Source organism: Strigops habroptila, chromosome 10 (assembly GCF_004027225.2).
Source record: "Strigops habroptila isolate Jane chromosome 10, bStrHab1.2.pri, whole genome shotgun sequence".
In the NCBI taxonomy this organism is placed as follows: domain Eukaryota; kingdom Metazoa; phylum Chordata; class Aves; order Psittaciformes; family Psittacidae; genus Strigops; species Strigops habroptila.
This window is the reverse complement of record NC_046359.1, coordinates 30268533-30285763: the sequence shown is the minus strand read 5'-3', so window position 1 is coordinate 30285763 and position 17231 is coordinate 30268533. Positions and strand designations below refer to the sequence as shown.

Below are 17231 nucleotides of genomic sequence, written 5' to 3'. Positions count from 1 at the left end.
GCTGGATGGCCACAATGCCCTTGTGCCTCACTGGGGATGCTTGTGCGGTTGGAACCATACAGCTGCTTGTGGTGTGCCCCCAGCGGTATGTCCCACTGTGCATTCATAGCCCGAGTGAGCAGCTGCTCCTTGTATTAACCACAAGAGATGTGGTGGCACACGGGCCCAACTCTGCACCTCTCAAAGCAGCAGGAGCAGCAGGAAGAGGAGGAGGAGAGCACTACACAGGCACTCCAGAGGCAGAGCACCTTTCCTGCCACCAGGACAGCAGATATTTCAGTGAAGAACCTCACATTTGAGCTGTGTTGAGGAGGATTTTCATAGAGTCACAGGCTAGTTTGGGTTGGAAGGGACCTTACAGCTTATCCAGTTCCAACCCCCTGCCACGGGCAGGGACACCTTCCACTCGAGCAGGTTGCTCCAAGCCCCTGTGTCCAACCTGGCCTTGAACACTGCCAGGGATGGGGCAGCCACAGCTTCTCTGGGCAACCCGTGCCAGCGCCTCGGCACCCTCGGCACACAGAATTTCTTCCTAATGTCTCATCTCAATCTCCCCTCTGTCAGGTTGAAGCCATTCTCCCTTGTCCTGTCCCTACAGGCCCTTGTCAAAAGCCCCTCTCCAGATTTCTTGTCAGCCCCTTTAAGCACTGGAAGCTGCTCTAAGGTCTCCCCGGAGCCTTCTCTTCTCCAGGCTGAACAAGCCCAGCTCTCCCATGCTGTCAAATTTCAACAACCCTTGGGACAATGCAGCAACTTTCTCCCTGTGACATCCCTGAGAAACTGTCCAAGTGCTCCATTTCAGACCATGTCCTGATTCATCAGCTATGGTCTGGCTCTTTGACTGGAACAAATCAATCACCTTCTGGCATGTGTAGGCCACTGGACTAGACCTCTGTCCCATTGGAATAATGACATTGCCTTGGCAGAGCTCTCCAGCCCAGTTTAGGCACAAGGCTGTGGAGGATCTGCTCAAAGCTAGCAGCTACAATGAGATGTGCTAAAGGAAGGTACAAATTACAAGGCAGAGCATGAAAACCAAAGATACACCACAATTTTATTCATGGATGTGTAATAAATAAACAGTGGACAAAACAGGAAGAGCCACATTCAAAAATCCAGATCACTAAAGTGCTTTTAGACATAAATATAGGGTGACTGAGAAACAGCTCTGACATTAACACTTTGTACAGACAATTACAAAATATCTTCTTATGTCGATTCACAAAACTGTTTAATTGCTCCAGGTTCTATGGCTTGGTTTTCCAAAGGTCTGTTCTGTTCTGCATAGTGTGGCAGGTAACATTCAAGAGTGTACAAAATCATTGCATAAACAAGAATGTCTTCACCCCCTTCTCCCAGATACGAGTTAAGGAGGTCACACAGTGTAAATCCAGTGGTAAGGCTGCATTGGCAGGCCAGATCCTCAGCAGGTAGGAACCAGAGCGCCTGTCAGGTTACACCAGCTTGGGGATGAACCTGACCGTGTTTAAAACCTGCTGCTCCTGGAGAGGGAAGAGCTGGTGTTCGGAGCAGAGGGACTTCCACATGGTGGAAATGCTTGGAAAAGGTGTCTGTCACCTCCTGCAACGCCTTTGCACCCGTGTGTTGGAGCAGGGAAGCCGCTCCTATTGCATTGCTGCTCCTTGTGCTCCTGGCTAGCCAGGAAGTGTTCAGAGCCCAGAGGGGAAGGGCAGTGGTCCATGCTGACCACAATGTGCCCTCATTTTCACACTGCTCCTGGTCCCACTGGGACACCTCTCCCACCCTCCACCCTGGCTCTGGAACAACGTGAGGGGACAAGGATGTGTGTGCCCAGTTCTGAAATGCCCTGAATTCAGAGAAAAGTTCAATTATTTAAGGAGAAAAATATATATAGCAATAAATCAATAAATATTCTTATCTCGGCAGGGAGCTGTGAGGCCTGGTCAGTGGTCCCTGTTGCTCAGCTCCATGGGGGGGTCCCCATTCATGCACTGCCTCAGCACACCCCTCTTCTCGTGCTTGGCTGTCCTGGAGAGGTCGATGGCTGTGTCCTCCGAATCTTTTGCTGAGCCAAGCTTGTCGGAGCCCCTCTGGGAACTGGCCTGCTTCCCTTTGAGTTCCTCCTCCTCCTGCTGCTCCACTCGCCAGCCATCTGCCAGCTTCTCCTGGCTCTCCACCTTCCTGCTCACCTCCATGGACTTCTTGTGCATGCCTTGCAGAGAGAGAGAGAGCAAAGCCACAGGGGCTGGTTGCTTCTTTCTGCCCACGACTGCTCGGCATCACCTCCTGCTGCTTCCTTCAGCTCCCACTTGCATCCCAAAGGAAAACCCACGCTAGCTACCAGCCGTTCCTGACCCGGAGCCCTGCTGCCTGCTCTCTGCAGCCCAGGAGCATGGCTTGTGGCAGAATTGGTCCATGTTTCCCCTTCAGTGGGGAAGACTTACAGGGAGAGGGTTGCTGTGACAGCCCGTCCCAGCCTGGATTTCAGGTGCCACCTCAGTATAGGACTGTGTATGAGCAGAGGGGAGCACTCAGGTAGCATTATCCTCAGGTTGGGGGGGGCTGACAACTTCCTAGATGCCTTGCAACTCCCATTCACACCTTGAATCCTGTGTTCAGTTCTGGACCCCTCACTACAAGAGAGATATTGAGGTGCTGGAGCAGAGCCAGAGAAGGGCAACAGAGCTGGTGCAGGGCCTGGAGCACAAGTGTGATGAGGAACGGCTGAGGGACCTGGGGGGGTTTAGTCTGGAGAAGAGAAGGCTCAGGGGGGACCTTATCACTCTCTACAAGTACGTGAAAGGAGGATGGAGCCAGGAGGGGGCTGGTCTCTTCTCCCAAGGAACAAGGGACAGGACAAGAGGAAATGGCCTCAAGCTGCACCAGGGGAGGTTTAGACTGGACATGAGGAACAATTTCTTCCCCAGAGGGCAGTCAGGCATTGGAACAGGCTGCCCAGGGCAGTGGTGGAGTCACCGTCCCTGGAAGTGTTCACAAACTGTGTAGACGAGGCCCTCAGTGACATGGGTTAGCGGTGGCCTTGGCAGTGCTGGGGAACGGTTGGACTGGATGGTCTTGAAGTTCTTTTCCGACCTGGCTGATTCTATGGGTCTATGCTTTTTATGATTCCCACACTGGCCGCTAGCACTAGACAGCGATACCCAACCACTCGCAGGCACCTGCCTGACGCAGCAGTACAAGGTGTTCCCTTTCCCAGCTCTTCTTTGCAAGGAGGGAGTGGAAGAGCCGGGGTTCTCATCGCCCTGTGTACAGCTCATGGCTGAGACCCTGTTCATTTCTGGGAACAGACGAGGAGGGCCATACTAAAGAGGAAGAGCCATTCGCTCCACAGCTCCCCAGTGACCCCCCCAGCCCCAAGCTCCCACTTACCCAGCAGCCACGGGGCGCAGGATCCCACCAGCCCGCTCTTGGCGGAGTTGATGATGGACTCGGGCAGAGGGATGGAGTGCCTCACCATGGCCCCGTAGAGGCCGTACTCAGCCATCACGCTGCTCCGTCCCCAGCACTTCTCCCGCTTCCGCCACTTGGCTCTTCGGTTCTGAAACCAAACCTTCAGGGGTAACAGCCAGGAGAGCACGGAGGGGTGGGATTGGGGAGGAGACAGCCCCGTGGCATCCAGGGCCCGTCGGGCACGGGGGGACATGTGTGTCCAGGGCAAACGGGCAGCCACGGGGATGCGTGGAGGGGTTTGGGTGTGCAGAGCGTGGATGTGCAGATGGCAGCGGTGTGTGTGGAGGGGATTGAGGGAGGGCACACACGTGGGTGTCAGTGACAGAGGGGAGAAGGGGGGGAGAGGGAGCACACATTACATGAGGCTGATTGCGGCACAGGAGGGTGATCCCAGCCAAAGCCACCCTACACTCTGCCTGCCCACAGGGCCCCTCTGCTGCTTCCATCCTCTACAGAAAATGGGGCCCTAGTGCAGTGAGCAATGATGACAGAGAGTGCTCACGTCCCTCTCCTCACTCTCTTCCCCTGTCTGAAGGCGCAAGGGCTATAGATACAATCTAGCTGCTGCCCAGACCACCACCCAATTCTTAAGCCAACAAGCTGCTCCACTGTGGGGCAGGGTCTTAGAATCACAGACTGGTTTGGGTTGAAAGGAATCTTAAAGCTCCTCCAGTTCCAAGCCCCTGCCACGGGCAGGGACACCTTCCACTAGAGCAGGTTGCTCCAAGCCCCTGTGTCCAACCTGGCCTTGAACAATGCCAGGGATCAGGCCCTCAAATGCATCCCTAACGGCATCCCGGTGTCCCCCTTAGAGGGACAAGCTAGTGAGGAAGCCAATGGGACACAGCCTGGATCCTGAATTGCTCTCAGGTCCTGCTTGAGTTGGAGACAAGCTGCCAATAGCGATCAGCTGTTGGGGACAGCTCAGTCATAGAACCATTGAATCAACCAGGTTGGAAAAGACCTTTAAGATCATCAAGTCCAACCATTCCCCAGGTTCTGCTTTTCCATTTGGAGACTGTTCAGTGCCAGGGGGTGGAAGCTGAGCCCCCCCTCCCAGCGCCCTGCAGCATTTCAGTGCCACGATGTTCCCACGACTTGCAGTCCCTGGCCATAGAGCAGAAGAGACAGCCCATGGACCCCATCGGGAGAGAGAACCATTGCAGCATCTACCTGTATCCTGTCCTCTGGCAGCTCTGTCTTCACGGCCAGCATCTCCCGGGCATAGACGTCAGGGTAGTGAGCTTCATTGAATGCCTTCTCCAGCTCCTCCAGCTGGTGAGCTGTGAACACCGTCCTGCCGAGAAGAGGGAGCACCTCGTGACACAGTCCAGACCCTGACTGCAGCCCCCGCCCTGCTGGGGTTTTACAGAGTCACAGACTGGTTTGGGTTGGAAGGGACATTAAAGCTCATCCAGCTCCAACCCCCTGCCACGGGCAGGGACACCTTCCACTAGAGCAGGTTGCTCCAAGCCCCTGTGTCCAACCTGACCTTGAACACTGCCAGGGATGGGGCAGCCACTGCTTCTCTGGGCAACCTGTGCCAGCGCCTCAGCACCCTCACAGGGAAGAACTTCTTCCTAATGTCTAATCCAGATCTCCCATCTGTCAGCCAATTCAAGACAATCCCCCTTGTCCTGTCCCTTGTCAAAAGCCCCTCTGCAGGTTTCTTGTAGCCCCTTTAGGCACTGGAAGCTGCTCTAAGGTCTCCCCTTAAGGAGCCTTCTCTTCTCCAGGCTGAACCAGCCCAGCTCTCTCAGCCTGTTCTCAGAACAGAGCTGCTCCAACCCTTGGAGCATCTCCATGGCCTCCTCTGGAGTCGCTCAAACAGATCCACAGGAGCACCACGAAGATGATTTTCCTCCTGAAAATCCTTCCCCAGCTGCAGCCCTTCTCTTTCTTCCCATGGGGACATGGATGATCTTTCAGGTCCCTCCCAACCATTCTGTGGTTCTATGCCATCCACCACCCCAGCCAGGGGACCAGAGGGACAGTGGGAGGCTGGTAGCAGCAGCAGGGAGGTGAGAACAGGGACAGCTCTACCTGTGCCGGCGTTTCTTCCTCTTGATCTGGGAGGTGGACATCTTCAGCTCGCTGCCGTCCCCGCACAGGCTGTCCTCATCTGGCAGCAGCATGCGGGAGGAGAAGAGTCACATTCCTGTCGGGAGCAGGGGGACAGACCCAGCTCCCAAAACACGGCAGGGGAGCGAGGCCAGGGCTCCCCGTCCCCCCCACCCCAGCAACCGGCCGCGGCACCGGTAACGGCATCCCGGGAGGGGGTCGGGAGGTGCGGGCAGCCCGGTGGGGCCGATCCCGGGGTGCCCGGGGCAGCGGCTCCGTCCCGGGGTGTGGGGGGTCCCTGTGTGCGGCCACCCCCGGTCCCGCTCACCGGAGATGTTCTCCTTGTGCCGGCGGGCGGTGGCCGGCGGCCCCGCGGCCGGGCGGGGGCCGCGGGCGGGCAGCAGCGGCAGCGGGGCGGGCAGCAGGCGCGGGGCTCCGGGCGCCCCCAGCCCGCACAGCAGCCCCAGCCCCAGCGCCCCGCCGCCCTCGTAGCCACCGGCGGCAGCGGCGGGGAGCGGCCCGGGGGGCGGCTGCAGCTCGGCCTCCAGCCCCAGCAGGTCGGTGATCGCGAAGCCCTTGGCCCGAAGCCCCGCGCCGCCCGGTCGTGCTGCCGGTGCCACCGGTACGGCCACCGGTACTGGCCCCGCCGCCGCCCCGCGTCCCCCCGACGGCTCCGCCCGGCCCGGCATCGCCGCCGCCGCCTGGCCCGGCCCGGAGCGGGCACCGCCGCCCGCAGCCCTTTTTATGGTCCCGCCGCCGGCCCCGGCTCCAATCACACCCCGGGGCGGCGGGAGGAGCGGGGGAAGCGCTCCCAATCCCCAGATTAACGGCTCCCGGCTCCCATCCCCCGCGGCGTCCCTCCCTCCGCTCCCCACAGCCCCCGCCCCTCGGCCCTGCCCATCCCCGCGCCGGGTCCCGTCCCCGAATCTCCTTCGGTCCCCCTCACCCCCCCCTTCCCCGCTCCCGGCCACCCAAATCCCCGCCTCACACCCCGTGCGTCCCCGTTCTGTTTCTGCTCCCAGGGCCCCCCGTTATGTTCCCGTATCCCCTCTTGCATGGTCCCCAACCCACGCATCGTCCCTTAGCCCCACATCCCTGATGGGGCACCCTACCTGGCCACTGTCCCTCCACTCAGCACCCCAGGGAGGGGGACAGGGACAGGGATGGCCAGGGACTGTGGGACAGGACTCTCCCTGACCCCAAGTGTCCTGCTACCGGGGATGGGGCCACGTCCAGGTGCCTTGGCCCCCGTCCTCCCTTTTGCTCCCAGATTCTTGCACCTGGCTGCAATTTATTCCCTCCTTCCCTTCATCTGGTGATGGAAAATGATTTACAACCGGCTTACACGGGCTGCCTGATCCGGGCCCTCACTGGACGGTCAGATTAAGCGAGGGTCCTTCTGATAAAGATAATTACAAGGGGACTCCGCATTAACTTTGCGTTATTAAAGGAAGACCCAAATCTCCCCTCGCAAGCTGTTCCCGGGATTAGCAGAACAATAACTTTCATTTAGGATAATTGCCGTGGCCGGCGCTGGGGGCTGTCGGGGGGGACAGACCCTCTGGGCCACCACTCCCCAGGATGTGGGGGGGTGCCATTTCCAAAGCCACCCCCTATGTGCTTTGGGATGCAGGGATGCTGAGGGCGCCCCCACCCAGGGCTGGCTCCTGCCCCAGCACCGGGCACCCCGGGGTCCCCTTGGGCACCTTCACTCCTCCAGAGTGCTTTTGCCACAGTTTTGCTGGAATCGGAGACTTTCACTGCTGGGCAGGGAGGATCTGCCACTGCTGCAGTAATTAGAAGCCATAATCCAGCCACCACCCACAACAAATTTCCTGTTCTGCGCAGATATTAGTGGATAAACCCCTAATTTTTGATGTTTGTCCCACAATCAGCTTGATTTCAGCAGTTTAACGTTCAGGCTGAGCTGTTGGGAGAGATGATGAAGCCTTAAATATGCATATGGCCTAGGCATTTGGAAAGTTTGAGGATAAACCGCCTATAATTGCTCCTAATCAGTTTATGAAACATAAAAGCTCAAACCCAAGAGAAAGCCGATAGATGCAGAAATGGAAGGAGCGATTAAATCTGGAGGTGGCCTGGATACGGTGATGCAGCCAGAGCTGGGGGGGACAGGGGATGTGGGACACGGTCAGGGGACATACCTGCTGCCACCACCAGCTCCCCTGGCCACGGTGGAGAGGGGCATCTCCACCGGCCTTTTGGACAATAAATCGGTTAAAGGATATCTTGATATATGCTCATCCAATAGGATTAGCTGGGATTAGACTAATCAGTAAATGTTTCTCTGCTCATTATTTTCCAGGGAAGATTTTCAGCTGATTCTCCGACGGTGAAAGATTATTTATCGCTTAAAGAGCAGAACATCAAACATCGCCCCTTGCTCTAATTTCCCTGGGGCTCACCCCCCCCAGCACCCAAGTCCTCCACGAGGGCTCCAGCCATGGCAATCAGAGGCCACAGCACCCTGGTCCTGGTGTCCCAAGCATGGTTGCTGCCCACATAGGTGCTGATGCTGCAGCACCCCTGTCCCTTCACTCTGATGCACTGGGCAGGACTGGGGGCACAGGGAGGTGGGACAGTCCATCAGGTGTCCCCATGGCTGCTCCAGTGTCACCTCAGACACCCACCGTGCCCTGCAGCACCCTATGGGATGCATCATGAAGGCACACAGGATGGGGTGGTACCTGGGGCTGTCCCCTTCAGGCACTGGGACAAGCCTTGTGAGTCCTTTGGGATTTACAAATAGGTGCTGTATTTTGGCAGATCCTCTCCAGCCAATGATGGGTCCTGAGCCAGTGGCTGGTGGGGTTTTGGGACCCCATCTATGCAAGGATATGAAGCTTGGGGAAACCCCGTAAGGATGTGCACTTGCCTTGCAACCACCTGCTGTAGCAACAACCGGGGGTAGCAAGGAGAAGGTATCAAAGGGCCTGGTTTAGGGGATTAGTAATGGGATAAGACAGCTTTCACCTCCCTGGTTTAGATATGAATCAGGTCAATAATAAAGGACCATCTGACAGTTTCATGCAGCTCAGGGTGGAAAAGGCTCCCACCCTGGCAACCTGGCACAAGAGCAAGGTTGGAGCCTGGTCTCCAGGAACGATGTTAAAACTGCATCCCTTGAGTGCCTGCTCTGCAGGGAAGCTCACCTGGCTGCTGCTGGTTGTGGTGGACCCTACATTGGGTGTAGGGTGGCACAGGAGTGGGGTGCAGTGATATACCAAGGGTGGGAACCTGAGGGGGAAGGTCCCTGCCTCAATAAGCATGGACAGAAGGAAAAGGACTTTTCTTCTGCCTCCTCTATGTCCTCCTGGGAGCACAAGGAAGTGATGAGTCTTCTGAAAAGGCTGCCTCGGACACATGGGTGATAAGGAATTGATAACAGCCCATCACTAGGGGAGAAGGCAGCAAAGGCAGGGAGGGAGGGGTGTGCAGTGAGGCATATCCCTATCTCAGAAGGCTAAATCCCCACCTCCGAGGTGGATTTCCTCCTTCCAGTGCAGGCAATGGGACTTTTCTCAGGGCTGAGTAGTGGATTATACGTGTGTGCTCCTGGGCAGTTAGGAGGAGATAGACATAATGGCCAGAATACCCTCCATTTTGTGGCGATGGATTTGCAGGGCCAGACAGCATGGCCAGGTTAAAGGAATGAGGAAACCTGTGCTCCCAGCACTGCCAGCCTATGGGAAGTGCTTTGTGTCGAGCTGGAGTTTACATGTGTGAAGGAAGCAGTGCGGAGGGTGAGCACAGCCACAGTTGGCCACACACTGCTTACTGCTGTAGCATCGCCAGCGAGCTGACTGCAAGCGCATGGGCTACCCTAATTTGGCACTTGGGGGGTGCGTGTGCCTTTCCATGTCCCGATCCACATGCCCCAGAGACATCCCTACTAATTCCCCTGCACAGATTTCTGTCTTAAGGCATTTGCCTTTGATTAAACCCAGAAGAGCAGTCACAGTTTAAGAGTTTAAGAGCAAACCATGTGCCGATCAATGCGCAGGCCGCTCACATCTGGAGTGTTGCAGATTTAATCAAAGTGCTGGGAAGTGCCGCACGCAGACAGCTGTCACAGCGCCTGCAGCACAGCTCCTCATTAATGCCTAGCCAAACACAGGGCAAAACAAGTGACCAGCAAGGTGCTACACCCACAGCCTCAACTGGAGGCATAACTGGCAATGGGTGAGCAAGTGGAGCTCACCCCATGTATCTCCATGAGCTACAGGTGATGTAGCCCATGGAAAACCCTCCTAGGGAGGAGACTGGGGTTTACCAAGGGGTTTAAACCCTTACGTGATATATGGGAACATGAGGGACAGGGTATTCAGGAAGAATCCCAGGCAGATCAGATCACAGGATCTACTTTCTGGCTGCTCCTTCCACTGGTGCTTTTTGCTTCCACTCCACTTTGTTGCTGTTTTCTAGCCCTGTTCACCTGCCCATCTCACATCCCCATGGACAGCCCCATCCTGTCCTGTGCAGGGTGTGTGAGCCGGTGCACAGCCCTCCCTGGGGATGCTGGGAGGTCCTGGGCAAACCCCCTTTGCTTCTGCAGCCTTCTACAAAACAGGGACGGGACTCCACTCTCCTTGGTGCTCATTCACAGCTCATTAAAGCTGATTGAAATGACGCTGGGTCTATCTATGTGGCTGCTTGGAAGTCCTGGGCACACAGCACAGCTCGGCTGGGAATATCCAACTGTGAGGAGCCCCAAACTAGCCGATGGACTGTCCACTCCAATTAGCCCCACAAAGGAGCTATTATTCCTCCGCACTATGCTTGTCTGATTACTTTATCTTACTATTTTTTGATCATTCCTCCAAAATGTGCTAATTAAACAGAAATCATCAAGTCAATTAGAGAAACACTCATTAAAGCGGAAAAGAAAAGAAACTATCAGCAGAAGAAAAACGGCTGTGAGGCTCCCAAGCAGACACAATAGCTGCCACATTCATTCAATCAGCATCTCCCCAAAGAGGAGTAGACATTGTCCCACTCTGGTAAGCGCCCTGGAAATGAAACTTCCCAAGTGACAGAGTCAGGTTTCTTTCTTTTTTATAATGGAAAACTAGCATTTCACCACCAGCTTGGGGTTTTTACATTTGGGAGAGTAAGGATTTTTGATCCCATGAAGGTCTCGACCCAAGGACAATGAACCCCCCTGGAAGAGTTTAACTGACCTTAATGGATTTTGACCTGAACCTAGATTCTTAACTTCCAAATGGGAAAACTGTCCACCAGTTTCTTTATTCAGATGTTCGGCCTTCAATGAGATAATGGTATAACGGGAAAATAAGTTAAAGCCCAGCAAAGTCTTTCAGGCTATCTCCACTGCCATCCACCATGTGAGCATTTGCAACCTACATGCAGAGGCTTGGGGGAGCTTGCTGTGCTTTAGCCTGGATGCAGCAGCAATGGGAAGGGACCATGGCCAGGCAGCAGGGCAGGGGCAGAGCTGGGTGCCAAATCTTCCTGGATCCTAGCGCAGGCTTCTTACCCAGGTCCATGGGCATTGCTGCTGCTCTGCACTCACTCTGGGTGTCACATCATCAAATAGCCCAGTCTGTGTCATATGCACCAGTTGCTTCCATGGGAAATTGAGGCTTGGCTCCAGGCCTCCAGCCTGCTGACCTGGCCGGCCCTCCGATCCCCAGCAATGTGGGGGGGAATGGGGCATACCTACCCCTGAGAGCCACAGCTTGTGCCTGCCAGGGGTGCTAGAAAAGCTCAGGGACAACTGGGATGGTTTGGAAGCCACTGCTCCCAGGAAGTAAAGGAGTGATGGAGAAGTGCCTGGGCTGCAAACAGCCAGAACTGGCTGCTCCTCTGGTGACTGGAAAGTTGAGTTTTCCTCTTCTCCACCTCACAGCCTTCTTTCCCCCCCAGACACCTCTACCCACCCAGCCTCCGAGCCACCCTTCTCTTTCTCCAAGCGCCTGCCGAGAGCTCATTGCCACAATGCCTGAATCTCTCTGCATCTTCCTTTTGATGCTGTCTCCCATGGCTTTCCCAGCTCCCACCCCAGGAGCCCTCAGGCAGCACCTTCTCCATGTTCATATCCAGCACCTTGCCAAGCAGAAGCCTCCCAGAACAAATGCATCCCCTGCTCCCTTCCCTGACCTGCAGCAAGCTGGAAGCAAGTGGCTGGCCCTGCAAACATAAAGAAACACAGGAAAACATGTGAAGGACTGATTTCAGTATTTCTAATATATCTCTGTTGGGAGTAGAGAAAGGCGGATTTCACTCAATCTGACCCCAAAGTGGCAGGGGGTCCCCCTCAGCTCTGGGTGAAAGTGTTGCATAGCCTTTGCATTTCCAAACCAGTTCAGCCATGCCTAATTGTAGTCGCTGTGCTATGAGACCTGACAGAACTACTTCTCCTTTAATTAATCTCCAAGTTTGCTATCTGAGTGCTGTGCCATATGGTATTGATTTTTCAGCTCAGTATGGCAGCACTTGCCATGAAAGAAGCTAACCTAATTAAAGCAGAGGACACCATGCATGCAGGAGGCTACTCTCACTCTTCTCTTCAATAGTGCTTCCTAGAGCAGCTCTCCTGAATGCAAACAGGTCCCAACAAATCCCCCCCATTAAGGACTCGACTCTCAGCGACATAAATGAGGATCTTTTAGTTAGACTGATATGTGGCTGTCTCGCCACATTTGGCATTACACAAGCAAATGCCCCTTTACCAAAGCAATCTTGTCCCAAAGAGACCACCTAAAGGACCTATAGACCTAACAGGAAAATAACATCAAATATAGCTCTGTGCATGGATCCTCACATGAGTAAAAGCCTATGTGCTTGGCCGTCTCACCCTTGCAGGCAATCACATTATTTAGGGGCAGAAATACAGATAAAATGTGTCAAATTAAAGTTTTTCTATATTAAAGGACACATTTGAGCACAAAGGACTTTTCAGCTTTCCTACCAGCTCTTGGTCTTTGCTTTGACAGGATTCCTCCAACATAGTCAAGGTGGACCTTAATGCCAAAAGGGAACATCTTGTCCAAGATGAACAGATTGAATGTTGCCAACAATGAACAGTTTCTTAATCACGTCAAATAAGGACTTGTAATATTGGAATTGTCACACTCTGGGAAAAAAAGGTGGAGGAAAAGGATTAAGAGGAAGAAATAAACCTCTCCTTTGTGGGATCATTGTCTGCAGTCTTCCCTTTTGGCTTGAGGTTTTGCTGGATTTTGAAGGTGGAATAAAGGTATTTTCTTCCTATTTGGAAATGGCAGCAAAGATTCTTGTTTCCTTTTGCTCAGCACCTAGAAAGGTGCCAGTTTCACTGGGAAGAGCTGCCTAGTTATCAGTGTCCTTCTGCAACCCCTTTTGCAGCTCCTGCAGTGCTCACCCAGCCAAATCACTCTTCAGCCTCCCGGGAGGTGAACACATGGAGGCAGCAGCAGAAAACCTGGGCAGTACCCTTCCCCCTGCGCTTCTCACCCTGCCTGGCCCAGCTGCCCTGGTTTTCAATGGGATAGAGTTCATTTTCCTCCCTGCAGCTGGTACAGTGCTGTGTTCTGGCTTTAGTCTGAGAAGGGCAGGAAATACCTGTGCCAGCCCCATTTTGGAGTGCTCACAGAGCATCTTTAGGGAAAGTGAGGGGACCCACCTGTGAGGGGACTGTTTAGATATCCAGTCTAAATCTCCCCTGGTGCAGCTTGAGGCCATTTCCTCTTATCCTATCCCTTGTTCCTTGGGAGCAGAGACCAGCCACCTCCTGGCTCCATCCTCCTTTTAGGTAACTGTAGAGAGCAATGAGGTCCCCCCTGAGCCTTCTCTTCTCCAGACTAAACCCCCCCAGTTCCCTCAGCCGTTCCTCATCACACTTGTGCCCCAGGCCCTTCACCAGCTCCGTTGCCCTTCTCTGGCCCTGCTCCAGCACTTCAACATCTCTCTTGTCCTGAGGGGCCCAGAACTTGTAAGCAGGTTATTCCTGCATATCCCCTCCTATCTGCGAGCCCAAGGCCCATCCTTCCCTCTCTTTTTAGATGACCCTGTTTCATTTCTTTAGCCAACAAGGGGAGCTGTAATGAAGAGCCCCGTGGCCCTGCCTGGCAGCTGAGTGTTCATTTGCTTGGCAAAGGAGATGCTGAGGCTGGGGGAAGCCCTGGGAGCACCAGGGTGAGCTGTGGCCAGGGCAGGCTATGGGGCAGCCATCCCCAGGGGCAATGAGAAAAAAAGCAATTAGCCAGCCCCTCACCAGCACAGCAGGAGCGGTTCAAGGGGAAAGAAAAGCCAAGCCCTGGTGGTAATGACATTTTTCCACATGGGTAAATGCATTGATCTGTGACAAACAATACCAGGCTGTGCCTCTGCCCATGGTGCAGAGGAGGAGGGACGGGAGAGCTTCCCCATGCGAGATGTTGGAAGCAGAAGTTTCTCAGCTTCCCTGCAAGAAGCTGGATGTATGTGGAGGATGGGGTCCTAAAGATGTGCCTCCATCCCCTGCTGAAACCATCATCCACGTCTTGCCCAAGGGTCAGCTCTTCCCAGCAGGTGCCGGGAGCTCCAAGTGCAGTGCAGGGAAGCCTCATGCACAGTCCCAGCCCTCATCCTCAGAAAGTTCTGCAGAGCAGAAAAACAGAGTGCAGAGCACTCAAGCAAAGCTTGATGACAGAGCTACTCTCTGTCATCACTGAGATTAAACTGGTGACAGTGAAATCTGCTTCTCTCTCTGATACCCTCACTCATTCCTGCAGCCTTAGGTACCTTTTACCCATCCCCTGCAGAGCTGTAACTGCAGGCTGGTCCCATGTCTGCAGGGCACCTAATGGAAGAGAGAACTTGGATAACGCCCCAAACTGGGGTGTCTCTTCCAGGGCAATCCCTCTGGGAAAAGCCCAAGCCATCTAAAGGCTGAACCCTGGCAGACCTGGACCTCTGCTTTGCTTGGAGCAGTTCCTCCTACTTCCCCACTTCCGAAACCAGCCAGGTAACCACATAAATACCACTGTTCAGATAGAGGTGGTGGGATGTCCCAGGAACACCATACATCCTATGGACTGGGCATCATGTGTGTATGAGAAGAAATACATAGGAGTGTAACATTAGTGTCTTGTCATTGAGTGGACAAAGTGGTTTAGGAGAGCACAGGGCAAAGCATGCATCCTGCCCAAAGAGCTTAACTTCTAAGCTTTAATCAGAAGAATTAGGGCTTTACTTTGGCTCTAATTTAATCAGAATGAACAGTGGTCATGCCATTTCGTGGGCAGGGTGCTATCTGCTCAGGGCATTCCCTCCTGCCTGGCATTCACTAGGATGGTAACCGGGGGCTGACTGCTGGTGACAGGCACTGTCCTGATGGCCACAGCTCATCCACAACCCCTCTGGGCTCTGTGGGAGCTGCCTGGGCTGGCCTTGCCCTCTCATTGTAGGCTTAGCTCTAGGTGTGTCCCCGCAGGTACTGGAAACATGTGCGTGCATCTGATGGCAGCTCCAGCAGGTCTGCTACATCTCTGCTCACTCAGCACTCTCCTTTGGGCTGGAGCCATCAGGAAATGGCCTCTGATGGTGGTTTTATTGCCAGCTGGACTGTAGCCTAGGACCTGGTTTAGCCCAGCTTCCAGCACCCCTGTGGTTGCATGGCTGTGCCCTGGGTGTAGAGGAGTCAGAACAGGTCTCCCGGCAGCAATAGTGATCATAAGGAGATTTGCTGCCTTTATGGCTGGTCTCTCCACTCATGACATGGGATTGCAGATGCCTTGGCAGGCCAGGACTTGTGCACAGGGAAAGGACCTGGGGCTAAATCTGGGGCAGGCATCACTCTTCCCGCCAGCTCAGCACCTGCCTTCCCCACCACACTGACCTGGGGTCACTTTTCCTTCCTTTTTGACTACAAAACGCCATATTTCATCTGGCAAGCTCCAGTTGAAGGCAAATTGCCCCAAACCTTGTCCTTCTGACGTGAGCTTCAATGTGACCTGCAATGGAGGACTTCTGTCATTCACTTCTTTCCATCCTCTTCTTTCTGATGCTCTCTTGTATTTGTTTTTTGTACAGAAACAAGTGCATCCGTCATCACCTTGGTCCCTGCCACTCTCCTCCCTGGTCAGAGCAAATTCTCAACTGTGGCAGCACACAAATCCCAGGCACACACACTGGATATGACCCCCATCCCAGCATCTCCCTCCTCCTTGCTGTGTTTCCAGCCCTTAGAAGTAGCTGGGATCTTCCTGAGCAAAATCTAATCAGACCCGTGTGAGAAAACAGAGAGGGTAAAGAAAAGCCCTGGCCATATTTGTAAATAATACCAAAAAGCTGTAAGTATGTGGTTGTCCTGCTTGTCCTTACTGCCTGGGATCAGCCTGATTATTCAGGGATTCATTTTTATTTCTGAGTTTTATTTTTTCTCATTTAACAGCTGCACATTAATAAAAACTCCATTTATTGGAGGATTTGGCTGGGATTGCTATAATAAAATAGAAGGATTTGTGCTGGGCACTAAAAGAACTCTCTGCAAAAAGTAGTGTTTTTCCAGTGATTAGGAGCACTGGAACATATTGTTTTGCTGTGCAGCCCCGTCACTGCTGAGGATGGTGACAGATGTCTTGTGTTAATGTTGAATGATTAAATGCCATTTCTGAAGCCACTCCCTAGCCGTGCAGCACCGTGCTGCTTCACCCACACAATCTGCCTTCAATCTGTTCCCTGCACTAGGAGCATCCCGCCTTGCTTGCTGTCAAGAAGCCCCATCACCACCCCACCTGCATTGTGATATCCAACGTCTGGACATCAGCTTTTCAGCTACCCTGTAAGGACCAGACTGGCCATTGCTGCACCTCAGAGATGGGGAATGCGGCCAGTGGAAGCAGAGGGACAAGTACAGCCCTTGCGCTTCTCATCCTGTTTCCATGTCCTTCATCTGCACCATTAGTGAGGACAGGTTTGGTGGGAAACATGAGGCCAGCCCAAGATGTCACTATTTCCAGTTCTATCCACTGATCTGCTAAAAAAGGTGATGTGTTCCTACACAGTTGCCTCTCTTCTATCCACAAGCCACTCCTTGTGTCAGCAGGAGTTTCCTTGATCTCATTTTTGAGCACTGTCTTTGAGCAAGGCAAAGAATATCCCAATCATGGATGTCTACCTAGCCATGTCCAGCTGCACCAGGGGCTCTACAAGCCCTCTAGCACTGTCTTACTTGCTTCCTCATATTCCCAACCCACCTTCTTTTATTCTCTTTTTCTGCCGAACCACTAGAGGCCACAATCCCCATCCTGCTCTGCCCAAAAACCAGGTAGGTAAATCAAATCTGGGGAAAACCAGAGCCTCTTCCCAGGAGGAAAAGAGGTGGAAACTGGCTCACTGCTGTCCACCTGAAATTTAGCAAACAGTGATGCTCCTCTTCTAACAGCCTGCTCTGGCCTTGGTAAACACAGGGATCCTTGATCAGCACATCTGTATCCTCTGGAAGTATGTTTTCTCTGCAAAACCATTATCTGCTTGGCATCTGTTGCAATGACTCACTCCAGCGATAAGCTGTGCGTGCACCGCTCCTGACCCACACATCTGCGACATCCACGTCCCAGCACAGCACAGAGGACAAGTCAAGTTGTTTCTCCAAGTGGAGCTGATATGGTGGGAGAGAAAGGCGGAGCTGGCTGGGGAATGTCTGGACGTTCACACGTATTCACACAAGTCCATCACTGCAAGTCAAGGAGAAAACGTGGTGGGGCACTGCA

General features: G+C 53.9%; 1 protein-coding gene across 1 annotated transcript; it reads right to left on the bottom strand.

Annotated features, from left to right (window-relative positions):
• Positions 1-1034: 1034 nt before the first annotated feature.
• Positions 1035-6203, bottom strand: VSX1 (visual system homeobox 1). Its single transcript, XM_030499572.1, has 5 exons — positions 5843-6203; positions 5497-5575; positions 4627-4750; positions 3373-3553; positions 1035-2194 (listed from the first exon to the last, which is right to left on the bottom strand). Exons 1-5 carry the CDS (start codon positions 6201-6203, stop codon positions 1926-1928), a joined length of 1014 nt encoding a protein of 337 aa, XP_030355432.1. The 3' UTR covers positions 1035-1925.
• Positions 6204-17231: the final 11028 nt, after the last annotated feature.